The sequence below is a fragment of the Nycticebus coucang genome, chromosome 16, assembly GCF_027406575.1.
Source record: "Nycticebus coucang isolate mNycCou1 chromosome 16, mNycCou1.pri, whole genome shotgun sequence".
NCBI lineage: Eukaryota > Metazoa > Chordata > Mammalia > Primates > Lorisidae > Nycticebus > Nycticebus coucang.
The window spans coordinates 64,827,791-64,844,321 of NC_069795.1; the positions used below are offsets into that span (position 1 = coordinate 64,827,791).

The following is a 16,531-nucleotide window of genomic DNA, read 5'->3' on the forward strand; positions in this document are numbered from 1 at the left end:
TATAAGGGATAGCTGTTCGTTGCTTTTATGATATTGGGAAAAGAGAAGAAGAGTTAGTAAGAAACACCAGCATTCCTCAAGCCCCTGTTCCCTAAAACATGCTCCATCCTATCTCCTGGATTGGCTGGAATATCCTTCTCTGCCCCCACCCCATCGCCCTCTCAATGCGGTGAAAAAGTCTGTGGGTAATTGGGTCCAGATTGGAGACGTTTAAATATTCATGAGGCTGGCAGGGGACTGGGAGGGGGTGACTGTCTAGAGTGGGGGTAGGGGCTAGGGGAAGTGATTAGTCATTGAAAGCTAGTGAATAATTCTGAGAAAGAGATGGAGAAAAGAGGAAAGAAAAAGGCATGCAGATAGAGATTGGGTGGGGGGACAGAAAAAGAGAGAGAAGAGAGGGAGAGCTGGGGGGGGGAGCAGGGAGAAAGGGAGCATGTGCGGAGAGCAGTAGCTGTGGACCTTACAGTTGCTGCTAACTGCCCTGGTGTGTGTGCGGGAGAGAGAGGGAGGGAGGGAGAGAGCGCGCTAGCGCGAGAGAGCGAGTGAGCAGAAAAGAGGTGGAGAGGGGGGGAATTAGCAGGAGAGGAGGAGAGGAGAGAAGGCAGGAAGAAGGCGAGGGACGAGACAACCATGCTGTGCTGTATGAGAAGAACCAAACAGGTAGAGTTAAAGATTTTTACTTCTTGCTGTTGTGAAATGAGCAGAGTGCAATACTTCCCGGTAAAGGCAAAACGTGTTTTTACTGCTTCTGCTCCGGCCCTGGAGCTCGCGTTTCCTGGGCATATGGTAACTGATGGTTGGGTCCCAGCTTTTATTCTTTCCTGACTCTCATGCTCTGGTTTTGGAATGCTGCTGGTTATTAGGGTGAGAGTAGAAATATACGTCTGTTTGGCTAGAAATAACATTTTTTTTTCCTATTATGAATGCTCAGCATTTTAGGTCACGGATCTTGAGGGTGTGGATGTAGGAAGGGGTGTGGGGAAGAAGATGTGGGCTCTATCTACAAGATGGGGAGGCAACCCTTTATATTATTTGCAAATAGCGAGGGTGAGGAAAAACTATTCAGGCTGAGAATTGCCTGTCTGTGGTACAATTTTCTCACAGGTGCTGCGGAAGATGCCTTTTTTCGTAGGTGCATGAGCTTCAAAGGGGCGCAGGTATTTATGGAAAAATGCGAAGGTTTATTTATTTATTTTTCAGTGAATGAATGAAACTGTTTTGAGAGGTTCTTTTTTTCTTTTTAAAGAGAACCTCAACTGGGTCTGGGGGAGCAATTGGCCGTGTAGAAGGGGAGAATCCTCTTCCTGAGATCGGTCCCCGATTGTGCCCCAGCTGGTCCGAGAGGGTGGACCACGCCCCTAGGAGCCTTGAGCTCCTCCGGGATGGGAGAGACGGCCGGGTGTTACCTGTTGGAAACCAGGTCTTCTCTTTTCTTCCCTGGCCCTTGCTTCCTTCCCGGGGGTGTCGGTGTCCACAGACGTGCTAGCATCCTGGATGATAAGCATGGTGCCTCGTTTTAACCAGAAAGAGGGGCACATCTAAGATGGGGAAGAACCGCACCCCCTCCCGTCCTCCCCCACTGCAGATTTTTCTTCCATTTCAAATTGCTGGCTGATGCCTTGAAAGACGTTTTAGAAACTTGACTGGGGAGAGAGTGGGGAGGAATGACGGGTACGGCATTCCGCAGCAACCCGCAGGGCCGCGACAGTCCCCCAAAGAAGCTTTCAAACATTCCTTGGAACACGTTTGAGTGCTTTTGGCGAAGGTTGAGGAGAAAAAAAAAAAATGGGTGTGGGAAATGGGTGAGTGTGTGTGTGTGTGTGCGCGCGCGCGCGCGTGTGCGCGCCCATGGCGGGGTGGGGGTACAGGAGGCAATCTTAGTCAAAGAAGCGCTTTGCAGATTGATTGCCTTAGGGGTGTGGTGCAAGAGATCGGATTTGGATATTATTTCCTGTGCAGGTACTGGAAACTAGGCAATTTGTAATACACTCCCTGAATCCGAAGGGGGTGGAGGAAGAGTGGAGACGCAGCAGCCTGCCAGCCTTGCACATTTAGCCAGCGCCCTGGAAGGAGGGGTGGGAGTGAGGATGAAGGGGAGGGAACGGGAAGGAGAGGGGAGAGAAGCAGAAGGTCAGAGCAGTGGGTGTAGAGGCACAAATAAATACATACATAAATAAATTAATTAAAAAGTAGCAGACACCCTGGTTCGTGTGGGGGTGTTTAGGGAATTAAAGTCAGATATGGAGGAGTGTGTTTGGGGGGGTGGTATTTGGAGCATTTCCCTAAAGTGCTCCCTCTGTCCAAAGATTGATGCTTCCACTGGCTCATTTTTCAAACCAGGACATTTCCTCTCTTGTATTCTTTTACTTTAATATATAAAAGTAATAAATACAGGTGTCTGGGTTAAACACACCATCAAAGAAAAGTCCTGAGGTTACCTCAATGGTGAGCTGCGGAAATAAAATTTAGGAAGGCGGAGCCCTAGGAAAGCCAGAGCTATTCATTATAAAAAGCTTTAATTTCGGAGGAAAAAATATGCTGGTTTACAACTTGTTCCCGGCTCTTTATACACATGCAAGTGCACACACATCTCCTCTGATAAAGAAAAGTATGCAAGATCTTTAGAAAGGGAGTTAGGGCTGAAGGAATCCCCTCCCCAAATGAGGACTGCTGCCTTTCTTTAGTGGGGCTCTAACTCACTGACAGCTCCAAGCGCTCACTCTGATGTGCAGTGTAAGGAAGCTGAAATGTTGTGTGTAGCCGTGAATTCACACGGAAATGTGTACAGCACCCACCTACTTCACATGCAGCACTCATGTATGCACTCTGTATGGTTTCCACATGCCCTCCTGGGCTTTAGCATCATTCATGTTCAGAAGAGAAAATGAGGGTATAGAAATTGCCCTATTTTGCTGATGCATTTTACACATGTGTACTTATGTGTTAAATGGTCATGTCTCTTATATACCACTGTTGTATGTCATTGGTCCTAGTTGGTATTTAGGATATCATTCAATCAGACTGGAGGAAATGGTGTATCAGGGCGTGGGCTCACACCACACTCACTGACTGGCATTTATACAGCGTGAGTCCTGCAGTCTCACACAGGTTTCCTTCTTGTGGGTGACATGATCCTGTATCATTCATGGCAAACTCCAATGGTGTCCATCCTTCTGGCATTTATTCATTATCGTAGTACTTAACAGGGAGTAAAACAAGGGCAAAAGCCTGCAAAGGTCTAAACTCTGCCACACCCATGAAATCCAGCAGAAACGTGGGAGGGGGCTTGCACTTCCTTCCTCTTCCACTTGAGCAGCATAAAGAAGCAGTCTCCGATTTCTAAGTTGTAATACCTTGCCAATGGGCGAGAAGAAAGCGTAAATGGTTGTGTTAGCCCTCCCATTACCCTTATAGATTACTGTAGGAGGAAGAAAAGAATGAGAGTGAGGTGAAGATGAGGCTATGGTAAATGAGGAGGCCAAGGAGAAATTAAATAAAAGAATCCCTGAGATGTTATTGGCTTAGAATATTCAAATATCTTGGGGCTTACTTTAAATAGCTTAATTGCTGCGCGTGTTGCAGATGATTAAAAACTTGCAAGGTGTGATCTGTGTCTACAAAGCAAGAAAACTATGAGGTGTTTTCTTTGTTTAAAAACAGGGATTTTAGTTTGTGACTGAGGTGTAAAGAATACTGTACAAGCAAGTAGCCCTCTACCTCTCAGATCCCCAACCCCTGCCCACATCTGCCTTTTTCCTTATACAACAAATAATTCTTACCTTTGAGAGTGTGATCTGAGGCTTAGAATTCCAACCCCCTTGCAGTCTTGGGAAGGTGTGGAAGGATGCTGCTGCCTTGCTGCTGGGTGCACGCCATTTCTAGTGATAAATTGGATACCTCCTAAGTCTCTCTGAGCCACGCCCAGTGTCATCCAGGGACATAGTGAATTAATTAAATGGAGGCATTCTACTTAATGTAATTGAAGCTTGCTCACTTTTTTTTTTTAAAGCAGGGATTTCCACCACACATTTTCAAATTTAAACAGAAAAAAATTACTTAAAAGGCATTTTGTGAGTTTTTTGACAAATTATCTGGACTTGCAGAGAACCTTGGAAAATTCATGGTGAATCTAGAAATGTGTTCATTTCTGGTGACTCTGTGATTCCTTCTCACTCATGGCAGGGTGCAGACTTAATAAACCCTGATCTCTCATGCTGAGAGTCTGTGTAACTCTATTCCCCATCCCCCTCCTCTACCAACCCATGCTGAGGCAACTGGAATAAGAAAATGCAGAGTTAATTTTCTTTCTTGCTGAGCTGGCAAAACTATGGCAACCTCCTTTGATGTTTCCTGCTAAAGGGCAGCACTCCTGTATGTGGAGAGGGAGAGTTGCTCAGGGTCGCCTTTGCCTCACTCAGAGTGCAATTGTCAGTGTTATGCCTGGGGCTGAATTAATCCACCAACTTCAGAGTCTTCCCTGGTCTCATGAGAAAGGGGGCTGGGGTACTTTCAAGCAATAACAGAACATATATATTTAGCAAATGTTACCCTTGTTCATATTGATAAAGTGAGACAAGAGTAAAGTCTTGTGCTATTAATGGTTCAAAGAATACACATAACCAGGTCATCTCAAGAGAATGTAGAGCACTGAACTATTCACTTCCCTGTTAGTTGTAATAGAGGCATTAAGGAAACCAGCATTCTGCAAACCAAAGAAGTGATCATGCACAGTCCCTTTTGAATCTCTGGAGTAGGGTCAGGGGTCAGGTTGCATCCATGCCACTGTAATGAAATCTTCGCCACATTCTCTGAAGTGTGGGGAAGAGCACTGTGCTGCAAGTCCTTAGTGGATGCCACTTACTGATTCTGAGATCTTGAATTAATCACATCAGCTGCGTCTTCACTTTCCTTCTGTAGAATGGGAACAAAATCAAAAAATATAAGCAAACCAAAAAATAAAAAGAAATAAAAAAAAATTCTGTTTCCCTTAGAACTTTTGTAGCAATTAAACATAATATGAAAACAAGGATCAATACAATTATAGAAAAAATATTTCACTCCAAGTTTTGCAATGTGAGGCCTGACTCAGAACTTCCAGTTTTTCAGGGTTGCCCAGTGACCCCCATGTCTGCCTTTTTCTGTTAGAGGCGACTTTCTTCTGGTCATAGTTGAGCCTTCCGCTTGTTCTCTTGGACCTTCCCCTGTTTTCTCTCCAGAACCTCGTCCCCACCTGCCCGGTTCTCTCTTGAGATTTTGTCTTCTTGTCCTGTATTAACTCCTTTCCCCACAGTCTGTGAATATGCTGTTTCCTTCATTTTAGAGGATCATCTCCTGACTCTATGTTCCCTGTTTAGCATGCTGTACCTCATCTTTCAGAACAAAGTTCCTGCAAGTGCTCTCTCCACACTCACTTTCTCCTCTTCCTTGCTCCCCATCACTGTTTCATCTCCTTTAATTAGGATGTCGTTTCTGAAATTCCACTGGAACGCATTCTGAAAAGGGCGCCACGTGCAGTGACCCTTCCCTCTGTCTTATTTGATATCTCTTTGGCATTTTGTATTGCTGTCCAGCCAGCTTCTGGAGCTTCCTTCTCAGTGGCCACCAGGGTCGCTCTCCTTGTTCTCCCCACTCTCAGGCAGGACCTCTTCAGTCTCCTTTGCTGGCTTCTTTCACTTCCTTCCCCCACAAACATCAACAATATCTTGGTTCACAACCCTGCCCCATTCCTCTTCTCATTCAACTTGTTAATCGTAGGTGATCTCATCCACATCCATCCAGAGCTGGAACCACCGGTGTGATTTCCAAATCTGTAGACCGGATATCTATCTTGATCTCCTGATCCACAGATATATTCAAGTATTTCAGAGATAACTAACCTGAGGTATCTTACGTGCATTTACAAAACCAAACTGTGTCTCCCATTTTGTATTATATATGTATCTTCTTCCTTAGCTACCCTTCTTGCTAGAACACCATCCATCTAGCTTCAGAGCTCTGGAAACCTGGGAGTAATCCCACATGTAATCCCTTCTTTTACTTCCTATGTCCTGCTACTAAATCCTAATTAACAAGATTTTTATTATAGCCTCTGCTTTTCAACGCTATCTGATTATATAAACAACCTAGCTCAGAATTTTTATGACCTCTCATCTGGACTAAGTCAACAGCTGCTTGCATGGACTTCCCAGCTCCATGTTGTTGTTCTTCAATTATCCTTGCAAATAACACTGGAGTTATATTTACATAATGCAAATCTGGTCATATTATTTTCCTCATTAAGATATAAACTGTTCAGCATGGATGAAATGATCTAGCTTTGCCGATATTTGCAACTACATCCTCAAATACCTGCCCTTCTCACCTATGACAACACAGCAATATTCCAGGCCTTGGTGCCTTGCTCATACTGTACTCTCTGCCCACATTACACTTCTCTCCCAGGCTGGATTATTCCCATTTTCCTTGAAAGAGTTATATCTTTAAGACTATTCTTAATTTTCCTCACTAATGTTCTTCATTCTTTGTGCCTAAGCTGTATTTTGTACTATCTCAGTTATGACTTACTGCACTATACAAGATGAATTTTTTTTTAACATACTGATGTTCTCACTATGAGGTGCTTGAAGGAAAGGATGAAAACTTAATTCTTATTTTCTATCTCTAGTGCCTACAATAATGTTTGGTACCCAAAGTTACTGGTTTTAACCATGAGAAATCTATTTGCTAAATAAATATGGAGCCAGGTTTACAGTCTTTCTATAAGTTGTAGCATATCTAAGTGGATAGAATCCTTAGCAGATTTTTGAAAAAGCTATTGGCATGAAATTTGCAAGTGGAGCTGATCATCATTGAGTCTTGTTATTGATTTATAGACATGAAAACCATCAATTTTTACTAAAAACTGACGTAAAATGAGCCCATTTGTAGACTATATTTCTCCAAACAACTGTGGCTGGGTACTGTCTGGAAATCTCCCTTCCATGTCTTTCTCCTCCACATACCAACCCCACCCTCCGAGCTTAACATAGTCTGGGACATGGCTACCACTTTCCTGGATCTTCATATGCTCTTCTTTGAGGTCCCAAGTACTTATGCTTGTTGCTTTCCTCCCCAACTATTACAATCGAACCTAATAAATCAATCTCTTTCTGTTAGTTGATTTATTTCATTGGTTACTCAAACTTAAAAAAGAAATGCATGTACTGTTATCCTGTGCTTAAAAATTAGTTTTACCTTTGTTTGGATTTCTTTTCTTCCCACTGAAGTTCCACATAATATTATTCCACAAAAAAAAATCTTATATGGAGCTAAAGAGAGGGTGAATGGTAAGTAGTCCCTCCACTGTCTGTTAAAAGAATGAGAATCAGAGCAATTGGGTCTTTCATAGGTTGAAATAGACTGAGGGACTTATTTTCTGCAGCAAGTCTGTTGTGCCCAGTGTAGGGCAAATTGCAATGATAGCTTTCTATGAAGATATTCTTGCCAAACTCTAAGTAGTTTATTTTCTCTGAATGAATTGACATGTCCTTGAGAAGAGCAGTAATACTCAATAATTTGTAAGTCAAGTGTGTCTTAACTGCTAAAGTTAAGAAGTGTTCCTTAGTCCTCATACCCTTATTCTAGATCTTGCTCAGTGCTTCCAATCTCTTTGCCATTTAGTTTTCCTATTTTTTTCTCCACCCTGCACATCTAACCAGAATTTTTCTCATTAAATAATACCAGCGCATGCTAGGATTTAGTGGGTGAAGCTAGGGCAGGAGAACTTAGAAAAAAATTGTCTCTTCCAACTTTCCAAATAAGAATTTTAGACAAACAGATATTTTAAGTTGTGTCTGGTACATAGTAGATTTTCAATACATTTTTGTTAGGGGAGTAAATGTTAAGAGACATGTTTTGATACAGAAGTTCATTTCTATGTACTTCTTCAGAGTGGACTTTTCATAAATGCACACTCAGCTCACAAGGTGGTTGTAGTTTCCACTCTTGTGTGCTTAGATTAGAATGTCCTTGTAGTCATTCGTTCTGGGTTAGTATGGGAGTGTGACCCTCCAAATTTCCTATTTTAATTATTTATAGATCTTATTTTTTTAGATGTTGTTTGTTTAATGTCCTGTTTCATGTCTTTGTAGTGAAATAAACCCTTCTTCTGGGTTCTAGACCTGGCTCTGCCAATTGCTTGACAAGTGATCTTGGGTAAGTAATTTAACCTTTCTGAGCCTCAGTTTATCCATCTGTATAGTGGGCACACACAAAGAAACCTCCAAATCCTGACTTGCCTTTTTTTTTTTTCAGTAGGTTTATTGTGAGGCTCAAATAAAGTGAAAAAAATAAAAGTGTTTTGTAAAAAATGTGTTTTTCAAATGTAAAGTATTAGTAATTAAAGAATTTCATATATCGAGCCTTAAAATATTCATGTCTCTATGCAAACTAGAAGCGTCCTTGCTCTCTGTGTAGAATATATTCACATTCTCCATCTCTATGTCCCTTTCTTATTCTCTGCTGAGCAAATGTTAACCCTGCGAATGGATGGGAGCATAATATATATTTATTGTTTTCTTTGAAAACTTGTGACAGAATTTAGATAAGCTGACATGCAAATTGTCAGAAGATCCAAGGATCACTTCAAGTGCATTAGAAATATCCACTGTTTTCCTTTTTGTCTATTTAGTCTTTTCTTCTCACATCTCTTCTCCATTTGCTAAGTCTGCTGTTTCTCCCACAACCCCACCCCCACTTCACCTCCAAATTGGGTTCTCAGCACTGAGCGTACCACGCATGCTGTGCTCACATCCATCACATGAGGGTCCAGTCAGGCGGAAGAGTGGAGAGAGGATGCTGGGCTGCTTGGGAGACTAAACGGGGAGGTGCAGCCCGGCTGGGGGAAGCACACTTCAAATTATTATCACCTGAGCACTATTTCCTTAACAGCTTCAAGATTCCTCAATGCAACAGTAACAAACCCAATCAGAGAGGTAATATATAATCCTGAACTTTCTAAACTCAATTCTAAATGCTATAATTTTCTGAGCCCTCAGGATCTCCACTGAAGACATTTCATTTTTCCTGTGTTCTGGTTGTGACTGGGATACATTACCAGTTTAATGCAACAACATTTGTCATATTCTCATTTGGACATAGAAAGTAAGAGAATTCTGCAATCCAAAGAAACTGAGTTCTTAAAATATGGATAACATTTGAAAATATTCTAAAACATAATGATCAGATCAAGTTAGTCCAAGAGATTCTGTTTTTCTGAGAAGCCAAAAGTCTAAAAAAAAATTAGTATCATACATATTTTGCAAAAATACTTTTATACAGGGGGTTCTTGTTGAGTACAATGTATGTTAACTAGGATTTTTTTTTTTTTTTTTTTGAGACAGAGTCTCACTTTGTCACTCTTTAGTAGAGTGCCGTGGCGTCACAGCTCATAGAAACCTCAAACTCTTGGGCTCGAGCGATTCTTTTGCCTAAGCCTCCCAAGTAGCTGGAACTACAGGCACCCACCACAATGCCTGGCTATTTATTTTTAGAGATGAGGTCTCACTCTGGCTCAGGCTGGTCTCAAACCTGTGAGCTTAGGCAATCTACCTGCCTCAGCCTCCCAGTGTGCTAGGATTAGAAGCGTGAGCCACTGTGCCTGACTGTTAAGTAGAAATTTTTAAATAAGCTGGTGTACAGAAGGAAGTAATAATTTATTAATTTATTTAATTAAATTTTTAGTTGGTCAATAATCAGTATCGCCTTTAATCTTTCAGTTTAGCCATATTCCTCTCTCCCTCCTTCTCTCTTTCTTTACCATAGCACATACCACTTCTATTATTTATGTGTTTTATAATTGGTCTCAAGTAACATAAGGCTCAAGTAACATAAATAAAAGGAAATGTATCGAAGAAAAAAAAACTAGAGATCATATGAAATTATGTTGAATAACCAAGCCTATTGGAATGAGGGTAGATTTGGGAATCTCAACAGCACAAATATACTTTTTTTCTGGAGCCCTGCATCTAAAAGACTGTTACTAACAATCCTAGCTTCTCTATTTCTTAATTCAAAATTCTAAATGAGAAAAAAGAGAGAGGATATGAATGAGAATGAATAAATTGTATTATTGGTCTTGTTTGGATCAGCTCATTACTGTCACTGGGTCAGTTTCTATGACTGGAAGAAGGGTGAGATCACAAAGTTTAGAAACAAGTTCTGGAAGCCTCCACCTGTAAGTCTAGTGAGAGAATAAATTGAGAAAGAGTTTCCTGCATATATACCTATATACCCACAGTAGGGTAGCTACCCAGATTAGGAGAGTTTTATGTCAAATGTAGTAGACCATTAACTTTTCCCTTTGGTAGTTTTTAATTTGGCCTCTACTATATATTCTTATTATCATTACTGATGGCTCTAAAAGAAAGCAATAACCATATAGACTACTGAACCCAGGAGCTTATATATTTGAAAAAGAAAGGTTAGAGTTCATCTCCGTGTCTGGAGATGACAGAGTTTCCACTGTCTTCCAGAGGCCTAACTCTGGCAGGTACCAGCTGTCTAAGACAGATACTAGCTACCATAGATTCTTGCTAATTTGGCATGATGTAGCTTTTCTCTAACTTTCCTTTTTTAGTTTATAGAATCAATTTCTGCAAAAAAAATAAAGAAAGAAATATTGGGCAATAATGAGTATAAAACAGCTCTGTTGGATTTATATCAGAGAAATGCTACTCCTTGACATTAGTCATCTCATTTTGAATGTTCTTGAATTAACTCCAGCAATAATCACCATATTTATCTATTTTTAGCAAATTGGCGCATTCTAAAATATTGAGCTGCTGTTTCCATATGCATCAGTTTGCTCTAAATGTAGAATATTGGTAATTAGCCTTACATCCATTATTTGTAATTTGAGTTCCAATAACTATTCAAAATGTTATTTTTAAATGAAAATTGGAGAGACCCTAATATCTTCCCACTAATAACTGGATAAAAGAGCTAGATGAGGCTAAGAAAAAAATAACTGAAACGATCTGCAGAGGTTAAGCAAACTCAGGAGCTGGCTGCTTTTTTCAAATGGCTGCAGAACCTCTTTACTCAGCATAACTAGGCTTGACTGGAAGCTATTAGGATACACATCCTCTTTTCATTCTTACTTTGCTTCCATTCAGAAACCAATTTACCTGCTTGGGATATAAGCTGAAAATTAAAAGCTCCTCTTAATGGCCAAACTAAATCAATCCTACAACAGCTGTTTCCAAAAGATGTATTCTATTCAAATTTTAATAGAAGTAGTTGACTACTTACCTACAAAAGAAAGGAAGAAAGGAATTCTCATTCTCTAAGTGATTAACTTGAAATTAGATTTGCAAGTACCTGTTTTACTAGGGGTAGTGCACTCTGGTTGTCCAGACTCTGATGGTTCAGACTCTTACCAGGGTCTCAGGGAAAAAGGAGAAATAGGCTTTGAGTTTATTTTGGGTAGACATTACATTTCAAAGTCCTTTCTCTTTAAATCAATTTTGGAAAGTAATAATTTCATTTGAGAGATGGAAAGGAATAGCAAGACTTCACAAGTGATTCATCATGAACTCTCCCATTTCATTTTCACTGAGGTACTTGGAGAATTTTTCTTCCAAATCCAAGTTTCATTGGATTAATATTTCTAAAAATTTCCAAGATTTTAAAAGGGAACGGTGAAATGATATTGTCTTATTAAAAAAATATCAACTCTTTCTTCAGTAAATTCCGAGTTGGGGGTTTGATTTATTCAATCGTCTTCCCCACCCCAACAGCACCATTTGCAGTATTTCCATAAGTCTTAAAGATTTCTTCACCTCAATGGTAGAGAAGAAAGCACTTTCTCCATCACCTGGGAAAGTTACACTTGAGAAGACAAGTTGCTATTAAGTACTCGTTTGAATATGTCCTTCATGCTAATCCTTTTAGTGTTCCCCAGAGGTTTGAATGACTTTTTGAAAGACACAGTAGATAACCTTTTGATAACTTGGCCAGATTTGTGCTTTCACACCAATGGGCAGTTAAGCTGTATAGAAAACCAAGGACAAAAGTTAATTTCTTACACATTCTTCCTTCCACCTTGAACTTTATACCTTAAACCTCTGGGATGAAACGAGTACAGCGGATGAAATTAGGGCTTCCATAATTGAAAAGGGAGGAGGAGATTAGAATTATAAAATAGAATTATACCATTTGGAATTGGGCCATAACCCTCTAGTAAAAACTGTCATGGGATCATTAATGACCACAGATGGCTCATACCTCACTTCGGAACATCATCTGGAAAACACAATAAGCCCAAGAGAAGGAGCATTCAGAAAAGAATTCAAGAAGTTTGGGTAGTAGCATTCTTAAATATACCTAACCACACTTAGAACCAAATTTAGTTTTTATCCTCAGTGAAAAGAACTATACTTGGCTAAAAAAGAGAAGTGGCAATTTTGTTGTCACAGTTATTATATCTTACGTTAGCTCATATTTTTTACTAATTGGAGATTTCTCCTTCAGGCCTCAGCCATCCTTCTATATTATTATTTCCATGTTATTGAAAACTGATTGGCTCATGTACATAGTGAAGTCTGTTTTACTAAACCTATATTACCAAAATTCTTACTTTTACTCAAATTGGACATGTAGTAAAAATCCATCTCTAAAAAAACAAACTATAAGAACCATAGGGAAATCAATAAAAAAATTCACTTCCCTGTAATCCAGTGTTTCCTAGTCTTCTCCCTGGACTAGGCCTCCTAATCCCCTTTTCTTGGCAATATCTTTTAGAGATTCCAGCACATTCCCAGTTTCCCAGCTCATTGCATGAAAGTAACTGATTATTATTCCTTCCCCATGAGGGCCATACTATTAGTTACCATATTCCATTTGCAATGTCTTTCACATCTATTTTTTCTACCATCTTCTAGCCTTTTCGAATCAGCATTTCAGAATAGAACCAAGTCCCTAAATTCCTAAGTCCCATATGTGTGATGAATTAATCCCTCTCTTGTGTCTAGATAGGTACTAGTTACATATCATACTTGGAAAAAGAAAAACAGTCACTCATTTTGTTATGTCCTGTAGTTCAGATGAGAAACGCCAGGTGATACGGCTGGAATGTCACCTAAATCCCCTGTTTTCAGCATAACCTCTACATACTGCTTGCTGGCTCATCTTACATTTAATTCCCTTTATCCTAAAATTTGGATCTCTTTGTTCACAGGGTTAATTCTAATTTATTTATATACTTTTTCAAGCTTCTTCAGAATCCATTACCAATCTCCTGTCTTGCCTTGTCTGGCTCTGGCATTGACTAGGCTTGTCAGTTTAAACAGATGTAGTCTTTCTGAGTTGTTATTGCCTTTTATGTAAAACAAAAGTATTGATGAACAAAGTCATGTCTAAGGCTTTCCAACTTGTAACAAACATGCTTTATCGCAAATTCTTTTTTACTTGGATATTTAGTCCCTCTCAGACTTGGTATGAATTTAAGTTATCATTCTTCTATACTTTAGCACATTTGTTGTGGCCACTACTTGGAAAGTTCCCTTTTTTGCCTAGCTCCTTCTCACCCAAACTTTGAGCCCTGAATCAAGAGTTGTATCATTTGCAAAGCTTTCCTGATTTACTTCAGTTCTCTGTGACTTTTGGCTTCTTAGCTCTCCTGTACCACACACTACTTGTCCCATTCTCTTACAACTCGTGAAAAAAAACTTAATCATCTACTTGTTTATGTATATCCAATTTTCCCCAATAGTTTGCAAATTCTTTGAAGGTAAAGTGTCCAGTGTGGTGCCTGGTTAAAGAAACATGTAATGATTGATATCTGCTATGGGATGGGCTCTGTATGTATTAGGGTTTAAGGGAGTGTAGAAGACAAAGTGAAGGCTCAGTAAACTCTCAGAAAGACAGTTGGAGCTATCTTGCATTACTCTGTGACAAAACATGTCTTCCCTCTTGAATCTCTTTATTTTCTTGGCTTTTGTGACACCTGTTTCTTCTGGTTTTTCCCTTCTACATCTTTGGTTGCATTTTTCCCCCTACTTGGTTCTCTTTGTCTACGAACCCCTGAAAAGTTGATGTTATGTAGGCTTTCATCCTTATTTTCTCATGTTCTTACCAACACGGGCTCTGTGAATAACCTAAGTTAATGCCCACAACTCTCACATAAACCATTTAGTGGATCTTGAACTCTGCGTTCTAGAGCTTTCCATCTAACTGTCCACTAGAAATCTTTTCCCGATGGAACCCCAATATCAATATGTTGTAAAAAAATTCATCATTTGTTGTTCCCAAAATCTCTGCTCCATCTATTGCTAGTTCAGAAATACAACCCTGATTCACTCCTCATTATCTTCCTTTTATTATTAAATGCTACTTCTTTTTGCCTTTTAATTCTGTAATTAAAAAATAAATTAAAAAGTTTCATTCCTTCTTTTCCTTTACTCCCTACCTCAAAAACATGTCTTATCTTTGTCCACTCTTTTCCATCTCCAGTCATCTCCAACCCAGCCGTCTTTTATGGAGATTAGTGTAATAGCCTTCCCCTTTAATTGCCTTCTTCTACACTCAACCCCTTACCGACTGTTCTTTTCTCGGTAGCTAAATTGGCCTCTTTAAAAGTATCTACCAGATCATGTGTCTCCCCTTCCACTTTTCATACCACTTAGAATTAAAACCAAACTCATTATTATGAAAGCAATCCTACATGACCTAGGCCTTACCTCCTTCTCCTATAACCATACATTCCCTTCTTGGTCACTAAATCTCCTGGCATGTTTTTAGTTTTTAAAACACATCAAGCATGTTCCTTCTTTGCATGTTCTGTTCCTATGCCCAGAATGTTCTTTCTCCGACTTTTTACCTGAGAGGCCTCCTTATCTGAATAGTGTGTCCAAGTTACTTTCTACTTTCAATTACACTCATTTTATTTTCTTCTTAGGGTTTCTGTCAATCTGAATTTTTAAAAAATATACTTATTCATTTTCTGGTCACTGCCTGTCTCTTGGAACTTCAAAACTTACCCCTCTTCACACCTCAGACTCTTTTGCAACTGCTGTTTCATAAAATGACCCATATTATTTCATCTTTTCTCCTTTTCCAAGAACTGTGAGAGGGTTTGCCTTAATAATGTCTCCCTTCCTCCATCTTCTACATAATACATTTCCAGTTTATTTCCACTATGTGGCTGGAGTTATTTTCTTCTTTATGGAGACTCTCTGATCCTCCAGTCTGAAATAATTAGGCTCCCCTCCATGCCATCATCATGTCTAGTTCATACCTCTCCTATAGCATTCAACAGACTTTATTATAAGTTCTCATTGGTAGGTCTCTACCTTTTGCTATACCAGGAGCTCCTTTAGGATCAGAGTCATGTTTCGTTCAATACCTATACATATATCTCTAATTCAATGCTTTGCATACTGTAGGTTCTCATTCAATAGGAGTTGAGTAAATGGAGCCTACACAGATGAAAAAAAATATCAGTGTCCAGTGAATACTTTGTGATAGCGATATTTGGTTAGGACCAAGGCAAAGGTGCCCAGCTCCCACTGATTGATCATGGAAACTGCTCCCTTCTGGCACAGTCCATAATTGGGCACCTAATAGATACCTCACACAGAGATGAGGCCACGTAGACTTGGATTTCACCCAAGTGGTGCCAGCTGGTTGCTTCAACAAATAACAGTCACCATTTTGTGCGGAGGTATTCTAAAATAATCAGAAACATAGCCATACTTGACAAACTTATAATCTGGGCTAAGAATGAGCAGTCATTTAAAAATATACAGCTATGTCTCCTTTGCCATTTATTCTGCTTCCTGAGCCGACTGCTGGACATTCAGCTCTTTCCTCCCATTGATGCTTCTATCTTCTGGTACTGCTCCCACAGGCTGGAATCCTGGTGGGGTTTCAATGTTTTCCTCTTTGTTAATGATGTGATTTGTAGTTATGTGTATGCTCTCCTTGCCTTTTACTTTCTTTAATTTATATCTTTAAAAACAGTGCACAATAATGCTTAGTTATTATTGTTTTTTTCTGGTCCCTCTCCTGTATGGAAGCATTTATCCATCTGGTAAGATTATACGTATCTCCAAACCAATAAACAAAAGAAAAGATACTGGTAGATTTTCCTACAGGAAAGAAAGAACAAGTGGCTGGGAAATCAGGATGTCTTGTGTCTTTGACACATCAGTGATGTTTTATGTCTTTGACACATAAAAATCTAATTACTGCTAGGGAGTGGTGCTGAGAAGGAATGGGCTTTCCCTGGGAATTCTGGTGAGGGAGAAATAGCTTCAGTTTAATCTGTTCTTCTCCAAGAATAGTTAAGAGAATCAGGAAGGAGAGAGAATGGTCCATGATCATTAGGTAGCTAGGTCTCAATGAACAAAATTAAATGACATAGAAATTACACATTTTATACTTTTTTTTGGTCTAAAAAGGAAACTTAAACACTCCTTAAAAGCTTATTTCTTCTGGAAATGATAGTCTATTTCAAACTGGTAACTTTAAAAACAAACTTTGGAAACATATT

General features: G+C 39.7%; 1 protein-coding gene across 1 annotated transcript in view; it reads left to right on the forward strand.

Moving 5' to 3' along the window:
* The first annotated feature begins 402 nt into the window (after positions 1–402).
* GAP43 (growth associated protein 43) overlaps positions 403–16,531 on the forward strand; it is a 96,939-nt gene continuing 80,810 nt past the window's right edge. The window contains exon 1 of the mRNA XM_053565629.1: positions 403–660. Coding sequence (XP_053421604.1) covers positions 631–660 — 30 coding nt within the window. The 5' untranslated portion in view covers positions 403–630. The remainder of the gene's footprint in view (positions 661–16,531) is intronic.